The 17896-nt window shown below is 41.7% G+C and overlaps 1 protein-coding gene across 5 annotated transcripts in view; it reads left to right on the forward strand.

The window, feature by feature from the left end:
* The window catches only part of SFI1 (SFI1 centrin binding protein), a 34634-nt gene that overhangs the window by 1467 nt on the left and 15271 nt on the right, over positions 1-17896 (forward strand). For all 5 annotated transcript variants that reach the window (XR_012777742.1, XM_075516205.1, XM_075516206.1 and 2 more), the window contains 11 exons: positions 1887-2066; positions 3130-3201; positions 5446-5553; positions 5861-5955; positions 7540-7657; positions 7949-8051; positions 9488-9644; positions 10431-10592; positions 11038-11108; positions 12209-12301; positions 12679-12776. Coding sequence is in view for 4 of the 5 variants with exons in the window: in XM_075516205.1 (XP_075372320.1) it covers positions 1887-2066; positions 3130-3201; positions 5446-5553; positions 5861-5955; positions 7540-7657; positions 7949-8051; positions 9488-9644; positions 10431-10592; positions 11038-11108; positions 12209-12301; positions 12679-12776 (1257 nt within the window). In the remaining variant the exon portion in view is untranslated. The remainder of the gene's footprint in view (positions 1-1886; positions 2067-3129; positions 3202-5445; positions 5554-5860; positions 5956-7539; positions 7658-7948; positions 8052-9487; positions 9645-10430; positions 10593-11037; positions 11109-12208; positions 12302-12678; positions 12777-17896) is intronic.

A 17896-nucleotide genomic window follows, 5' to 3' on the forward strand; every position in this document is an offset into this window, starting at 1 on the left:
ACAAACAAACACACCGTCCCCACCCCCAAACCCATCAGGAATGTGGGTTTACATTATCATAACATTCAAATATAAAAATGGTGTTCTTGAGCTTGAGGTATTAGACTGGAACATAAGATATTTGGATATAGTTGTTGGCCCAGCCACAGATTTATTCTGTGATAGTCAGTTCTCTTATTCTTCCCATGCTTTTATTTTCTAGCTTTACAAGGGAGAAATGATCCTTCTTTGACTCATATTTTTCATAGTTACTTGACAAATTCTCGCGGACATGGGCTGTCATCGCTACCTATGTGTAGCACATACAGTGCTTCAAATTTAGGAATAATGTTAAAAACTACATACATTGGAAAGTCATTAAGTATACACATGCCTTAGACTACAATACAAAACTTTTATGTGTTCTACCCGAGCTTGATTTGTGGACTACATACTTTGTGTTACATTGTCATTGCATACGGTCAGACCAGGTTTACCTTCAGAGCAGATTAGGCCGTTTTAAAGGGAATTGGGCCTAATAGACACGTACGAGAACTTGTGCTGAAAGCTGTTCTGCATAAATTTAAAAGTGCCTGAAACTCTTTTCTTCAAAAACGCATACAGATGCCTTAACTGCACATCTTGACATGAACAGAATTTTCCTGTCTGCCGGATGCAGCCCACCTCTTTCAGAAAACATTCAAATAATACTTTATTGGAAGACAAGAATTTATCTCTCTCACAAAATGTAGGGTTTATTTCTTTCATTAGCTTTGTTTTAGATCCTTACAGCTTGCTGGAACAAGCCAAAAATACTGTATTTCCTCCTATGAGATTTTTTGTGTGTGTTTGAGTTTGGGTTTTGGTTTTGTTGTTGTTTTTTTTTCCCCCCAATGATTTGTTGTTGATACTGTGAGCAGTTATTCAGCTGAAGTTCTGAAACTTACTAGTACGGACTGTTCCAATAACTTTGTGGAACCAACATTTTTTTTCTGGCTGCAGCCATGTTTTTCCTAGCTCAGTTCAGGTGATTATTAGGGTAAGACTTCAGACTATCCTCTTCTGTTGCCTGTTATGGAGTTCAAGAATGTGTTTGTGGTTCTAACGTGCAAATTTTCAGGGTGGTGGCAGTATTTGTTTTGGGAAAGCTTCAATACAACTGGTTCAGCAAGTTATATCTGGTTAGATTTTTTTTTTTTTATCATTCTTGTTTTCAGAAAGCTACTAAGACAAAATACTTACAATTCCTAAAAACATACTTGTTGTTTTTCAGATTAGAACTACATGTGAAAGTAAATTGTATGATGGAAAAATATGCCTAATTTTGCTTTTTAATGATGAATATGTAAAAACAGGAAGGGATTTTTAGTTTTTTTTAAAGAAGAAACACATTTAATTAAAATATGAGCAAAACTAGGAAAGCGTTCCTTGTAAAAGAACTGTGTATATAAGTGCATTTCATGTTAAAATGGGAAATTCTCACTTCAGTTCCCTAGTCCTCAAGAGAGTTTTTCAGCAATAGACAGAATACCTTGATACGTTCGAGAATAAAAGGCAGAAAAACACATTCAAATCTTCCCTTTAAGGGCACACTGTATGTACACACATGGGAGGGGAAGCACAAATGCTTTTTAGTTCTTTTTTATTTCAACTTTAGAGGAGAAAGGAATTGTCTGTCATGTGATTATGCCAAAATGTGTCTTCCTGCTTGTCTTGGGGAAACAACTTTACAATTCCAGGTAATGAAAAATGCCTGATAAAGAGGCAATAAATGTGTTTTAACATCTTGTAGCTGTCAACTTCTTTATGTGATTGTATACCTTTGTTATAGATTAATTTATTGAAATAATGCCACTTCTTTGCAGCTAATGCAGTTTTACTCAAAATATGTCTTCTTTCCTTTTAAGTTCAAAATCTCTGAAGATGCATGAAATCCAACAACTACCTAGGCGTCAGCTGCATGCAACTGGGCAATCTATTGCTCCCCAGTCTGCCAGACATCAATTTCAGGACAGAGGTCATGACAACGTGGATCAAGTTAGGTATACCTGGCATCAAGGAAGAAGGTTAAAAGAATTCCAAATCAGGTGATAAGTACAAAACATGATTTTCACTGAATGTAGCAGAGGGATCAGACCTAAAGAAGTCTGGTTTTAGTAGCACAAGTGCAGGCTAAGGCAAAGGTTTTGTTCACAGGCACGCCAGACAGTTCTGAAGATGTCTTGTGGTAACCTGAGGACATGCATTGGCACAGTCAGATTTTGTACATTTTTGGTTTTCTAATGTAAAGTTAAAAAATGGCTATTTAACAAAATGCTTTGATAGGGAACTGCTAGGTATAATGATTTAGTCTTGCCCTCCTCTTGTGTTTCTTTACTACTTTTTGTTTGTTGAAGGAATCTCGACAAAGGGGGGATGGTAATTGTTTAGAGATTAAAAGCCTAATATTTGTTGAACAACTGGGACTGATCTAGCAACTCAGACTTGCTGAAAGAGGAAGGTCCTGTTCGTGGCTGTGTGCTTTAATTAATTACCTTCTGCTGGCTTTGCTGCTTATCGGAGCTCTCTGTGAGCCAATTAACTCTTAAATCTGTTTGGGGAAAAAAGGGGAAAAAGGGTGATAATATCACAATCACAGATTAGTGAGTTGAACTGGTACTTGGAGAAGCTTGCTGAGAAGCGAGCTGTGGGGGAGGTAGGAAGAAGGAAGATCTGCTGGTTTCAGGGGTAAACATTCGATGGGCTCAAGTATTCTGGAAACAAGTCTGACTCAAGGTTGACTTCAGGGAAACAGTGATATTATAGCTTCTAAATAACAAAAAGGCTCCCCAGTTAATCAGCAGCCTGCTCATTAGTATCACTGGGTGTAAGTGGGCTGCTTGGAAGACATTTCAGCTGCCTAGGTTTCCTAAACAAGTATGTCCCAATTCAAGTCTTGCAATGATGCATGGGCCTCTGTTTAGGCTTGATGAATAGTCCTGTTAAAGGTACTAATTTCAGGGTGTAAATATTTCGTATATGCATTGATCTGTGTAAAACCAGACCCTTAGTTTCATTACTGAAACTAGTATAAAAGTTCCTATTTTTACTGCTACCTGGGAATTAACAGAGGAGGAGTACAAAGACAACTAACCTTTCCTTATATTCCAGGTATCTAGCAAGGAAATTCTTCTACCTGTGGGCAAAAAAGACATTTGGACAAGTTCTTCCTTCCAAAGCCAGGTAGATAAAGTTCCAGAAATCAAGGGTGGGGTTTTGGGTTTTTTTCTGTTGGTTTTTTGTTTTTTTAGTATGGTTTACTGCTGTACCATTGAGCTAAGAGAGTACTGGCTGCCAAGAAAATATTTGGATGTCTTTTGAGATCATTTGAAGGTTTCTTTGAATACCCTTCTTGCTCTACTTTTTGTTTGTTTTTAATAATCACTGTTAAACTTTACTAACTAAATTCATAGAAGTTGTGGTTGTCTTAATGAAGTTGAACTGTATGTGCGTATAAATGATGGGGTGTGATTGTGATACCTGCTTTAAATTTAATGATTTTTCAAAGTTATAACTAGAGATAGATCTTGAAATTCAGTTCATTTTACCGTTTGCACTGTTGTTCTTAACGTATATCTATATATGCTTTGTATCTGTCTGACTTGGAAATGCCTGTGGCAGATAATTCGTTTCTGTTGTTATTGTTCTGTCAGCTACTGAAAACCAACACTTTGATACTTGTTTCTTGTTTTGCTTTAATTTGCATGTTCATTCTTGTTTGACCACACGCTTGGGAACTGAAGCAGTTCCCAGTGGAAAGACCTGCATTTGTTACAGTTAGAATAAGATCAGGCCCTTAGTTATCTAGTCTCCTTGACCTGTATCAAATATATTCTGACTATATCTGCCTTAGTTGGTAAACAGAAGATGTCCTGTGAACCTTACCATTCTTGTTATCCCATATACTAAATTTGCACTACTTTGGCTGTGTGTAAATTCAGGACAATGATGATTTTATTTTTTTTAGGAGAATGAGTGGAAATACATTTTATAAAGTTCAGCAAGGAACATAAGCAATAATTAATTGCCTTTTTAGATTTAAGAGTCCTCAGTTCTCCATAGCTTTTGTTTGCAATGTTCTGTTAATGCACCAAGTCCAAAAAATTGATGTATAGCTCATTTATTTTTTCTTTTTTTTTTCTTTTCTGCTTGAGTGCTTGGAATGACTTAGCAACTTGGCTTGGGGTAGGTAGCTATGAATTGCAACTTGTGAGAGGACTCATATGTGTTTCACTGAGGGAGCTCTGGGTATTCTGGGCCTAATCCTGTTGTTATTACAGACATGACCAATTTCATTAAGCTAGTGGGATAGTTGTGATCAAAGGTTGTGAGTCTGGGCTTGTGTGCTTTTTGTTAGCTTGTATGTTTTCATGGGTCCTTCTATTTTCCTTCTTTCCATCACAAATACAAAGAGATGAGAAAGTTTTTGAAAGTATTCATACTCCAGTTGATGAGACTTTCCAGTTCTTAGGCTGCTGCCTAGGTCGTCTTGACCACATGGAAAAATATTTGAGAGAATATTTAAAAATTTAAAAAAAATAATTGCTTGAAATAGCAATTATTATTGCTATTGAGACCATTATTTTTAGTTAGATGATTAAAATCCTAATTCCCTCATCAGACCCTCCTATATTTGAATTTTTAGTTGTTCACAATTCAGTGGAAATGTAGCATCTCTTCTTACCTTGTCAGATGTGTTAATTAAATCTGGCTATAAAAGCAGAGACTGTTCTACTGGGCTTAAAGGATCTGAAGGTCGTATGTGACTTGTGAATCCATTTTGTGCATGGCTTAGCATCCATTGGAAGGAGAAGGTACATGAACAGGTGAACAGCTTTGTTTTTAGCCTAGATGATGTGCAACTGGCTGAAGGAGTTCTTAAGCCTATTTAAGTGTTCTTTGGGAAGATTTTAAATTTGGGATGACTTAAGATCAGCATGGTCTTTCTAAGAACACAGTGGAAATATCAAAGCATTATAAAATCTGAAGTAGCTTTTGTATTTATTTCAACACATAAAAATATTTTGTGTTAAAATAACAAAGAAAAAAATTAGCAAGGAAAATACACGTATCATATATCAACTCTGCTGGTTGTTTGAGTAAAAGAACTGAGGGTAAAAGATGCGAGTAGATCTAAAGTCAGCTGGCACTCTGATATTTGGCAAGTCAGTTAACAACATCTGTCTTTCCTTCCTTGACTTTTTGTGAAGTATTTACAGTCAGGAAGCTGATTGCTTCTTGTCATACTTCACAGAGTCTTGGAATAAAGTGTCACAGTAGGGTAGTGTGTTTTAAATGCAACTAGATGCTGTTAGGCTAATCAGACAGGACTGGAAAGGAGGTAGGATAATCTTCATTAAAACTGATTTGTGGTCAACCTGGAAACCTGTATGAAGTTTCCCATGTCCAAAACTTTCAACTGTTTAGGTGCTTTTATGACCAGAAGATTCTTCAAAAAACTTTTGGAGAGTGGAAGGAGTGGTGGACTGTTTGCAGAGAAAGGAAGCTCAGCCTCAGAGCAGACAGCCATTACAGGTTTGTGAAATCACTTCCTATTATTGTGTGTATATAGCAGTATGAGAAATTTTCCTTATGTTCTGAAGGAGTTATTAATACCAGTGAGCAAGCTACATCAACAGTACCTCTAGGCCAAGAGTAATGTCTTCATTGCTTATTTTCATATTTTTCTTCCCCTCTTTTTTTTTTGTTTTGTTGCTGTTGTCTTAGGATGAAGGCAAAATTTCCTGTCCAACGTATCTTTAGAGTGCAACTGAACTTGAAAGAATCCTACTTCTAGGCATTGGTAGCTATTTCACTGAATGGTGCTTTTTTCATTTTCCAGGCATTTACTCCATAATTTGATATTCAAGGCTTGGAAAGCCTATGTATGCCAGCAACAAGGAAAGAGGAACAAATATTTTGTTGCAGAGTCTCATGGTAAGAGAAGTGGTGGTAACCACCTTTATTTGGGGACATATTGAGATGGGAGTTTCCAAGGGAAATATTTACACAGAATCTCTGTCCCTTGTGCATGTTTGCACATTGAGCTCCCCCACCCTATGGAAGTGTAATGCTTTTAGGTACAGATGGTTGTCTGTCTAAAGCTGGCAGGGGGGTTCCCTTTGCCCTACTGTGTAGCTATATAATTATTTAGGGATGCCAGTGAATAAGCTTAAGGGCTTCTCCATCTGCTCTGGATTGCGGCGTTTGTTTTGGGGGGGATGGTGGTTTGCGGTTTGGGTTTGTGGGTTTTTTGGTTTTGTTTTGTTTTTTTTTTTACTTCATTATGATGTGTGTTCAGATAGGTATTTTTGGATAGAATGTGTTATTGGAATTTTCTTATCAACTGTGGCTATAGAAATTAGATAATAATTCCCTGTGGTATTAACTGCATGTATTTTATCTGTATTCACTATTCCTTCCAGCTTGTGTCTCGCAATTGAAAAGAAGCCCAAGCTTTTGAGGTGCCCCTTGTCTTATTGCATAGATTCTTTGTTCTGCAGTGGATTTGTCCTGGTGATGAAGTTCCCTATGTTGGTTGCAACTTCCTTTGATTTCAGGGAATATCTGTTTCCCTGACGGGGAGGATGACCCTCTTTTAAAGATGATACTGGGGTTTTGGTCTGTGCTGATTTGCAAAATAAGTTAGCTGGTCTCTTTGCATGTGAATGTAGCCTCAGAATATTATATAGACTGGCACCTTTGGAAACAAACTGATAGGCTATCTAGATTTCCTTTCTTGCTGAGTGAGGCTAGAGTACTTACATCAGCAGCTGTGTGTTACTTAGTCAAAAAGATAGAAAAGTGACCTGTTTTAAGGTAGCTTAATACTTGATTCACCAGATCACAATGAAATCTTAAAAAAAAAAAAAAAAATTTTTTTTTTTTTTAGCGTAAGTGTGAAGTGGCATAAAATCAATGATGTTTTTTCTAATAACTTTGCTTCAATAGTGTCAGTTCTGACAAGCCAGACTGTTGTGAGGAGAAAGTGCAGTGCACTGCATAAAGTGGTAAACTGGAATTTGTGACACTACTTCTGTTTTTAGCTGCGTGACCAGCCTGCTAAATAAACTTGACTTGTTTCTGGTTGATTTCTCTGCTTGTAATGGAGAATAACTCTTGAAAAGCTACTGATGAACCTGATGAACTTTTTTTTTAAAAAACGAACCAAAGAAAATCCTGTAATTCTTACACAATAAGGTTGTTACGCTGAATATTGTTATACAGTTATATACCCTGTAAGCACTGAAGACAAAGCAATGCCATTGTCTGATAATTCACACTGCTCTGAACAAGTGGCATGATGCTGTCAGCGTTTCAGATTCTTGTCAGTGTGACACCCTCAGCCAGGGTGGATGGTTGCAGCTGCAGCTCTGGTGGCTGTTGTTTCAGGGTTTCCCACGAGGTGTCACTGCAGGTTGAGGGGACTGGAGGTCGGGGACAAGTGGTGTTATGGAGTGGTTAAAAAATGCCAGATTCTTGCATGAACTGAAGATGCTGTAATTTTTTTGTTGTGCACAGCAAAGAAGCACAAATTGCTCAGGACCTGGCAGTGCTGGCTGGTTTATGTTGATATTCAAAGGACAAAACATGCGATGCAGTCTGTGGCACTGGCATTCAGGGAAAGAAGCTGTTTGCGGTAAGAGTGGAGTGGAAACAGGCAGAGAGGCACTGACCATAAGGCTGGGGTTTTTACCTGTGTTCTGTTATCTTTTCCTGGTTGGAACTTTGTTCCATGTTCAGTTTCTTTTTTTTTTTTTTTTTTTTTTTGCTTTTTGGGGGGTGTGTCTCCCTGAATTCTTCTGGTACGCCCATAGACTGTGAATTTAAAAGATTGTTGTTCATACCTTTTTCCAGTGAGAGGAAGGTGATTTCTTGCACCAGACTATGGAACCTGCATTTGAACATGTCTGTAACATTGTTTTGGCAGCATATCATGGGCAGTGTGGAGAAGACGGCACTACCAGAACTGCACTGGACATAAAATGAATATTTTGGCTCTGCAGCATTGGGCCCAGAGCCTGCAATTTCGAGTAAGTCCCAGGAGCTTCACCTACTACTTTTTCTAACGTTTAAGTTGCATGCATGTGTGACTAATGTTGCAGATTAATAAAAAATAGGCCTTACACTCATTTGCTTTGCAAATTGCAGTACTTATGATGGAAGAACATAGTAGGACATGAGGAAATGGAATGAAGCTGCGTCAGGGGAAGTTCAGATTGGATGTTAGGAAAAGGTTCTTCGCCGAGAGGGTGGTTGGTCACTGGAACAGCCTCCCCAGGGAGGTGGTCATGGCACCAAGCCTGTCGGAGTTCAAGGAGTGTCTGGATGGTGCTCTTAGTCATATGATTTCGTTTTAAGTAGTCCTGTGAGGAGCAGGGAGTTGGACTGAGTGATCCTTATGCGTCCCTTCCATCTTGAGATATTCTATGAGGAAGGTCAAAACAATTTTTGTGCAAGAGAAATTTATTTACAAGAAATCTAGGCAAAGCAAACTGGATCCATGTCTTGTATTTGCTAGGAAACAGACTGGCCAAAGGAATTATTACTGTCTTATACAATGCTTGATGATAGTGAAAGTATCAGAGTTCTCTCCACCAGAGAAACTAGCCACAGGTAAATGAGAGGTAAAAGAAAACAGGTGTGTGAGTTTGCAGCTGTGGCATTTTGAGCAGGGCATGAAGAGTAGTTGCATCCAGCCCTCTAGAATGCCGAACTCCACAGAGGTCCAATCCACTACCCTGTTAGGAGGCCAGATAGCACTGGTCAGCTGTTTGGCAGCACCTTGCCTCTTGGTAAGACGTTTCTTATGTCCTAATGAATTTCTGTGAGCATGTTTAACTCCATTTTGGGGTAAGAAAATACAATCCAGCATTTCATATTTTTGAGAGCTTGTCAGCCCCTTCAGTAAATTGTTCATCTTAGTCGAAGTGAAAACAGCGTGGTTTTCTTTCTTTGACTGGAACTGTGGCTTTTTGTCCATTTCATTAAAAACAGGTGATGGTATTTAATTTGGCCTGCGCTGTAAGATGGAAACACTGCCTGTTTGAGGCCAGTATTCTGCTAAGGAGATAAACTTGTGACTTGGGAAATCTTATATCTCAAGATGTGATTCTCTTCTCTGTGAAAATACTCTGAAAGAAAGCCGTTGTCCAAAAAATATTGTTTTGGCCTTTTAATGGAAAAAGTGCTTAAGTATCGAAACAAGGAAAAAATAAGTTTGATATTGACATTCTTTGTCTTTGACCTTTTCTATGTTGATATTCCTTTGGTGTTTGTTTGGTTTTGTTTGTTGTTTTCTTTTCCCCCTTGTGGGGAGGAACCTCATTGCTCATGGCTTTCACCTTTAGATCTTACATGGAATTTCCTATTGCCTGTGTGTTCTTCCTCTTCTCTTCTTTGTTCTACTTCCCTAATCTTGTCCATTTTTTTCCCCTTATTGCCCTCCCTCCCTCAATTGTTCTGTCAGGCTTGGTTGCAGTGGCGAGAGCTGTATTTATACAGCCAGAATGACAAGCAGAAGGAGACTAGGGCAGTAACTCACCATCGGCACTGGGAATTGAAGAGATGCGTGGAAGCATGGCTGGGATACTTAAACCTCCACAGAGCAAAGAAACTTCAGAATGGTGAGTGAAAATGGTGAGTTAGGACAGAACAGGGCTCAGCCCCTTTGCGTAGGGCACAGTGATGTTTTTTTCTATTCTAGGAGATGCTGCAATGTTTCTGCTTGCTCAACAGATGATATGCAACTTGGACTGTACACTGTTACAGGCCTGGCTAGCTAAGGTTATATACTGAACTGTCAGGAAGATCACCTGCTTTCCATGTAATTTAAAAGAAAATGCTTTACAGTTCCCTTGACGAAAATTTGCACACTGCGTGTTATATTCTGACTGAGATACCTGTGAGAAGGATGTATTCAGGACTATTATCAGTCAATCTGTGTGTGGGTTTTCTTGATAATCAGACAAATCACAACTCATACAGGACGGTAAAGATTATTACACCAGTTCTTTCGTTTCTTCCCTTGAAGTCACTGGAATGAGTTCAGACATTTGTGTGAATTGCCTGTTGATCAGCGGTAGTGGAAAAGAATCTAGGTTGGATATCTGAGAACTAGTAATAGGAGTATGCTGAAATGTACGCAAGCTTGTGTATGTTGAACAAGTGATGCAGTGTCTTAACTTCCCCTTCTTAAGCTAGTACAGTATGTTACTGATTTAGAACTGCCTTTGTGATTGATAGGAATAATATAGTCTGTAGCTGAGTGCTACTGTGAATTCTTACCACCATTTTTCAGTGTTAGAGCTTCTGTCACTTCAGAACCAGTGGCTTAAATGTCATGGCCTCATCTGATATAAATGAGCCCAGGATGGAACAAGTCACGAGTAATTTGTGTATTTGTTTTCTAGAACTGGCCCAAGAGCATCACCGAAGCAGGATATTTCGGCAGTGTTTCTCTGATTGGCGGCTGTCATGGGAGTGCAGGAGAAGAATGCACGCTCACGGAAAGGACATTGAAAAACTAGCAGCAAGGATTGCCTTATGGAGAGTCTTTGCACACTGGAAGCATTGTATCCAATCTGTATTTAGTCCCTAGCAGGGACAGGTTAAAAGCATTCCTGCAGGGGAAAGATCTGGTTCATAAGCAGGAATGTTGTGCAGTAGTGCGGGTGACAACAAACATGTTATCATTAGAAAGATGTATGTAAGGCCATACTAACAATTAATAAAACTGTTGCAATTACAGTATGTTAGCCTGTTGACAGCTAAGAGCCTGCAGAAGATAATTTAAGGTTGGGGAGGAATTCCTTACTTAACAGTGACTCAGAAATGTATTGTGATAAGCCAGCAAAATCTAAAAACTTCACTGTAATCAAAACTTGCACAGGTAATGGTGCTGGAAATTCAAATATTGAAGCAAATTTAGATGGAGATCTAGTGCCCCTCTGTGGGAGAAGGTTGTGTATATATCAGGATGGATGTTTCTGTGTAAAAGGTACTTTAACTCACTGACAGACGTTGTACTGTGTGTGGAAGAGACTCGACAGTGTGAGCTGGCTGAAAAACACTACAAGCATCATCTGTTGGTAAGAGCACTGTTATGCGTCAGGTGGAAGAGGCTGTGGCGAGTATTCGAATACTTCTGACTAGCAGTGTGCCTTTAACACTTACAGTGGTGTGTGAATGTTAAGTGGGGGGTGCACTGTTTTCTGCCATGGTGAGTTTGGATCGGGCATCAGGTTTCTAAATTCCAACTATTCTGGAATCTGCCAGTTGAATCCAAATGGGGAAACTGTGCTGCTCTCCAAAATAGTTATTCTTCCAACTGGGGAACTGGTGAAGTAGCAGATTAAACTTGGTATTGGGCTACCATGCTCCCTGGCCATGAGATTGCATTTCCCCCTTGATTTTCCCTGATTTTTTTTGTTTTCCTTCTCACCTCTACCCCAAATGTTTCTGTCTGTCTATCCGGTTTTACTACAGGAATTATTTTTTTTCCCCTCTGTAGTAATGCATACACGCTTCTTTTCACGTGAATCCAAAGATAGCTTATTGCATATGCAGGTACTTGAGTAAGTGAGAAATCCTTGAAGGCTTTCTGAAAGGTGGGCGCAAGCAAGCCTCTAGCTTTTTTGGAACTGAATTATTTTCAAGTGTGGATCAGTACTGATCATCAAAAGACTGGCAATAAACCTGTTTGGATCATAGACTGAAAGCATTAGTGACTATAAGAGCACTTTAAGGCAGGATGCTCTCATAATGCTATTTACTATGTTCATCCCTGAATCAAGGTATTGTGGAATTGTAGACCAAAAGACCTTGTGCAGAGGAGACCGAAAAGGGAAGTGGATCTTTTTCTATTTTTGATAAGGAGCAAGTTATGAGTCTTGAACTGGAGGAGGAGATAGATTGGAAAAGAACTTGGGTAGTGGTGTTGATAGCTGAATAAGGAGTTAGATGTCTTGCAATAAAACCCTGGGAAAGTGGAAGGGAATTTTAGTTTAGCTGGAGAAGTGGCAGTCTGTGAGAGGAAATTGATGCATGGCTTCGATAAGTTCATAAATCTTAGCTATTGCAAGGAGTAGCATCAAACATAGATTGTCTGTAAGGAGCAGCCAGTTCTAAACTTATCAGTGCTTGCTGATTTGGATTACATGAAAGTTGTGTACGTTTCTTGTTGTTACAGAAACTTGGGTTTAAGGGTCTTTGGCAGAATGTCATGAACACTCGTCTTCAGCAAATGAGAAAAAATCTGTCATACCGTCAGCACCAAGTTACAGTAAGTTTGACTTTTTTTTTTGTTCTTGTGTTAGTTTTTCTTGAGCTGTCCTGTTGGCTTCCACTTTTACCTACAAAATACTTTTTTATTAAATCAGTGGCTTTATTCCTAAATACTAATAGCCACAGAAAATCTCCTGTGTAAGTCAGCTGTCAGTCTTAGATACATCATTTTAGTTTTCTGTTTTCCTATGTTTATGGTGACTTTTACCATAAAGATTCATAGCAGGTTATAAAACAAGTTTGATATATGAAGCAGTGCAGGAGGCAACCATTGCACTATGCAGTTTCAGTAGGACATTTAATAATTTCTTTCTTTGCATTCTTCTCCTCCCTCAGTACCTATGTTTTTTTCATGTCTTTGTTGTTTTGTTTCAGGTGCTGCAGAAGTTCTGGAACCGTTGGAAGTCCTGTTTGGAAGAGAAGGAGGAAGAACAGCAGCAGGCCTTAACATCAGTGGCTCACGCCCATTATAGGTACGCGGAAAAATATTAGTATAAATTTGTACAAATGTGGGATTTCTGGGCCTTTGGTTCTCTCTTAAAATCTGGTAATACCTTTGGGGGTATTACCCCCAAATGCCAATTGCTCTTATATTTTCTATGAGTAATGGACAATTTACATCTCCTGCTTCTCTGTGAAATGTGAGAGGGAGATTGATTAAGCCTAGCTCTGAGGCTTGTTTAGATTTAAGAGCTGGACATTGTACTGGTAAGAGCAGTAGATTGCAGCAAGAGCACAGACAAAGCTCAAAACGCTTGCTGCTGCTTTACTCTGGGGAGGAGCAGGGGGAGTTCTCTTCTCTCCTTCCAGTGGTGGGCAGTGACACCAGAAGGAACAGAGATGCCCAATCTATTAATGCATGGCTCCGTGGCTGGTGTCATAGCCACGGATTTGGTTTTTTTGACAACGGGATGGCCTACGCCGCACCGGGTTTGCTGGCATCTGATGGGATTCATCTTTCTCAAAGGGGAAAGAGAATCTTTGCACAGGAACTTGCAGGGCTCATTGACAGAGCTTTAAACTAGACTCGAAGGGGGAGAGGGATAATATCAGGCTTGCCCGAGAGAAGCTGAGGGGCGACGTGCCATGGTTGGAGGGAGCGGCTGACAGCGAGGACAGTCGGCCTGAGTCCTCGAGATGCGCGGGGTACGCTTGGGCACAGCCGAAGTCGAGCGGAGTTGAGCCAGGGGATACTGAGGCAACGGGAGCCAAGAGGGAAACACCAGTGAAATGCCTCAAAGCACGCAAGGGGTGTTCTATGAAGGAGGCACGGACGATAGCCCAGCTGAAGTGCCTCTACACCAATGCACGCAGCATGGGCAACAAGCAGGAGGAGTTGGAAGCCATTGTACGTCAGGAAAACTATGATATGGTGGCCATCACGGAAACGTGGTGGGGTGACTCGCACAACTGGAGTGCGGCGATGGATGGCTATAAACTCTTCAGGAGGGATAGGCGAGGCAGGAGAGGTGGTGGGGTAGCCCTATACGTCAGGGAGAGTCTGGATAGTTTAGAGCTCGATGATGGTGATGATAGGGTGGAGTGTCTATGGGTCAGAATCAGGGGGAAGGCCAACAAGGCAGATATTGTGGTGGGAGTCTGTTACAGACCACCCAACCAGGATGAGGAGACAGATGAACTATTCTATAAGCAGCTGGGAGAAGCCTCACGATCGCTAGCCCTTGTTCTTGTGGGGGACTTCAACCTGCCAGATGTCTGCTGGAAATACAATACAGCAGAGAGGAAACAGTCCAGGAGGTTCCTGGAGCGTGTGGCAGATAACTTCCTGACGCAGCTGGTGAGTGAGCCAATGAGGGAAGGTGCCCCGCTGGACCTCTTGTTCACGAACAGAGAAGGACTGGTGAGTGATGTGATGGTTGGAGGCTGTCTTGGGCAGAGCGATCATGAAATGATAGAGTTTTTGGTACGTGGAGAAGCGGCGAGGGGGGTCGGCAAAACTGCCACCTTAGACTTCCGGAGGGCGGACTTCAGCCTGTTTAGGAGACTGGTCGACAGAGTCCCCTGGGAGGCAGCTCTTATGGGCAAAGGGGTCCAGGAAGGCTGGACATTCTTTAAGGAGTAAGTCCTAAAGGCACAAGAGCGGGCTGTCCCCAGGTGCCGAAAGACGAGCCGGCGGGGAAGAAGACCGGCCTGGCTGACTAGAGAGCTCTGGCTCGAACTGAGGAGAAAGAGGAGAGTCTATGACCTCTGGAAGAAGGGGCGGGCAACTCAGGAGGACTACAAAGGTGTAGCGAGGCTGTGCAGGGAGAAAACTAGAAGGGCCAAAGCTGAGCTAGAGCTCAGTCTGGCTGCTGCTATAAAAGACAACAAAAAACACTTCTTCAAATACATTAGCAGAAAAAGGAGAGCTAAGGAGAATCTCCAGCCCCTAGTAGATGTGGGAGGAAACACAGTGACCAAGGATGAGGAAAAGGCTGAGGTACTTAATGCCTTCTTTGCCTCAGTCTTTATTAGCAGGGCCGAATGTTCTATGGGTACCCAGCCCCTGGAGTTGGAAGATAGGGATGGGGACCAGACTGGAGCCCCCATTATCCAGGGGGAAATGGTGAGTGACCTGCTGCACCACTTAGACACTCACAAGTCTATGGGGCCTGATGAGATCCACCCGAGAGTGTTGAAGGAGCTGGCAGATGTGCTCACCAAGCCCCTTTCCATCATTTACCAGCAGTCCTGGCTAACTGGGGAAGTCCCTGCTGACTGGAGATTAGCGAATGTGACACCCATCTTCAAGAAGGGCCGGAAGGAGGACCCGGGGAACTACAGGCCTGTCAGCCTGACCTCGGTGCCGGGGAAGCTGATGGAGAAGATCATCCTGAGTGCTATCACACGCCATGTAGAGAATAACCAGGGGATCAGGCCCAGCCAGCATGGGTTCAGGAAAGGCAGGTCCTGCTTGACCAACCTGATCTCCTTCTATGATAAGGTGACCCGCCTAGTGGATGAGGGGAAGTCTGTGGATGTTGTCTATCTAGACTTCAGTAAAGCCTTTGACACGGTTTCCCACGGCATTCTCCTGGAGAAACTGGCTGCTCATGGCTTGGACGGGTGTACTCTTCGCTGGGTAAAGAACTGGCTGGACGGCCGGGCCCAGAGAGTGGTGGTGAATGGAGTTTACTCCGGTTGGTGGCCGGTCACAAGCGGTGTTCCCCAGGGCTCTGTGTTGGGGCCAGTTCTGTTTAACATCTTTATCAATGATCTGGACGAAGGGATCGAGTGCACTCTCAGTAAGTTTGCAGACGACACCAAGTTGTGTGGGAGTGTTGATCTGCTGGAGGGTAGGCAGGCTCTGCAGAGGGACCTGGACAGGCTGGGTCGATGGGCTGGGGTGAATTGTATGAGGTTTAACAAGGCCAAGTGCAAGGTCCTGCACTTGGGCCACAGCAACCCCATGCAACGCTACAGGCTTGGGGAAGAGTGGCTGGAAAGCTGCCTGGCAGAGAAGGACCTGGGGGTGTTGGTTGACAGCCGCCTGAACATGAGCCAGCAGTGTGCCCAGGCGGCCAAGAAGGCCAATGGCATCCTGGCCTGTATCAAAAATAGCGTGGCCAGCAGGACTAGGGAAGTGATTGTGCCCCTGTACTCGGCACTGGTGAGGCCACACCTCGAATACTGTGTTCAGTTTTGGGCCCCCCACTACAAGAGGGATATTGAGGTACTGGAGCGCGTACAGAGAAGGGCAACGAAGCTGGTGAAGGGTCTGGAGCAGAAGTCTTATGAGGAGCGGCTGAGGGAGCTGGGACTGTTTAGCCTGGAGAAAAGGAGGCTGAGGGGAGACCTCATCGCTCTCTACAACTACCTGAAAGGAGGGTGTAGAGAGGTGGGGGTCGGTCTCTTCTCCCAAGTAACAAGTGATAGGACAAGAGGAAATGGCCTCAAGTTGCGCCAGGGGAGGTTTAGACTGGATATTAGGAAATTTTTCTTCACCGAGAGGGTTATCAAGCATTGGAACAGACTGCCCAGGGAAGTGGTTGAGTCGCCATCCCTGGAGGTATTTAAAGGACGTTTGGATGAGGTACTTAGAGACATGGTGTAGTGGTGGTTTTTGGCAGTGTTAGGTTTATGGTTGGACTCGATGATCTTAAAGGTCTTTTCCAACCTATATGATTCTGTGATTCTGTGATTCTGAGTTGATAGCTCATGTATGCTACCTCTGCTGCTAGAGGTACTCTAGCAGAGTGAAGGTAAGGCTTTTTTGTAGAAGCTAGATATATTTAGTCCTACGAATAAGTCAACACTAACAAAGCAGCCAGAAGGCTTTTAAATTTGACCTGTGGACTTTGGTGAAGAGTACATGTTTGTTATGATGAAGTTGAAAGGGTATGTATTTGATTCTTATACTTCCTCTGTCTGTTGGTTCTTAATGCTGCTTTCAGCTGGTTCCAACATTGCAGGACGTGCAAATACTCTAAACTTTGTTGCCTTAGAACTTTTCTTGATTTTTGAGTGAAGCTTAGTAGGAGAGAATGAGACCTCTATAAGATGGGTCTGTGCTACTCAGTACAGCATGCTGTACTCTACAGTGCTCAGATCCTGGGGCTAGAGTTGAAACTGAAAACACTTCAACCACAATATTATGATGTTGCTCTCAAACAAATTAAACCTGTTGAGATGTCACCATGTTAGTATATTAGTGCAACGAGCCACATAGAATTGCTAGGTTTAAAGTAGATGCAGGGTAATACGGGAAGGAAGGGAAGCTTCATTCTGCCATGCAAGCTTATCTGTGATGTTCTGTATCAGCTTAGCACAGCCTGCATTCAAAAAGATACTTGATTTTACTACAGCTCAGAGAACTACTATGTGGCCTAATCAGTATCTTCCACTCAATAAAATTTCTATCTAATTTCTTTTAATCCTCCCAGCAGAGTTTGCTTTAAGTATTAAAATTTTCTTGATTAAGAGAGGCTAATACTACAAGAGTGACTGATATACTTGGTACTGAGTTAGAGTTGATTCTTGTTTTATCTTCAGGGCATACCTATTGCACAGATCTCTCAAATTGCCTCATGGCTTGGCATCAGGGTCACTTTGGTTTTGCTCAGAGGTCACTGAAGAAATAAGAAATATTACTGTGGTTACCTGTCTTACAGTCAGTTGCAGTATGTGCAGTTTGATTCAATATGAAACAAACAAGATGTGCCTGTAAGCTTTAATTTTGCCTCCAAGACCAGTGTGGAACTCAGGAAAAAAACCTGGACTCAAAATGATGATACTGGTTATGTTTCACACCTGCAGTCATGCCAAAATAAATCCATTACGACTGCTGGAGTTACTCTAATTTAAGTTTGCAATGTGAAATTGAGTGAAATTACTGGGAATCTTTCTTCTTTAGAGGTGCTTGGCATTTCTGTTTTCTGTTAAAGTAAATGGATGCTATGGGTTCTCATCACCTCTTAAAATTCAACCACTAGCCTTTGTCTCAGAGTAATGATATATCTTACTAACTACTTTTACTGGCATATTAGGGAGGCACAGACATGCACAGGAGTTACAAGAGTGCGTACTTGTTTGTTGTGGAAATCAGAGGTGGGGGGAAATACCAATTGAGAGAGGGGGAAAAGAAAAAAGAGCA

The sequence above is a fragment of the Mycteria americana genome, chromosome 13 (assembly GCF_035582795.1).
Source record: "Mycteria americana isolate JAX WOST 10 ecotype Jacksonville Zoo and Gardens chromosome 13, USCA_MyAme_1.0, whole genome shotgun sequence".
Taxonomy (NCBI): domain Eukaryota; kingdom Metazoa; phylum Chordata; class Aves; order Ciconiiformes; family Ciconiidae; genus Mycteria; species Mycteria americana.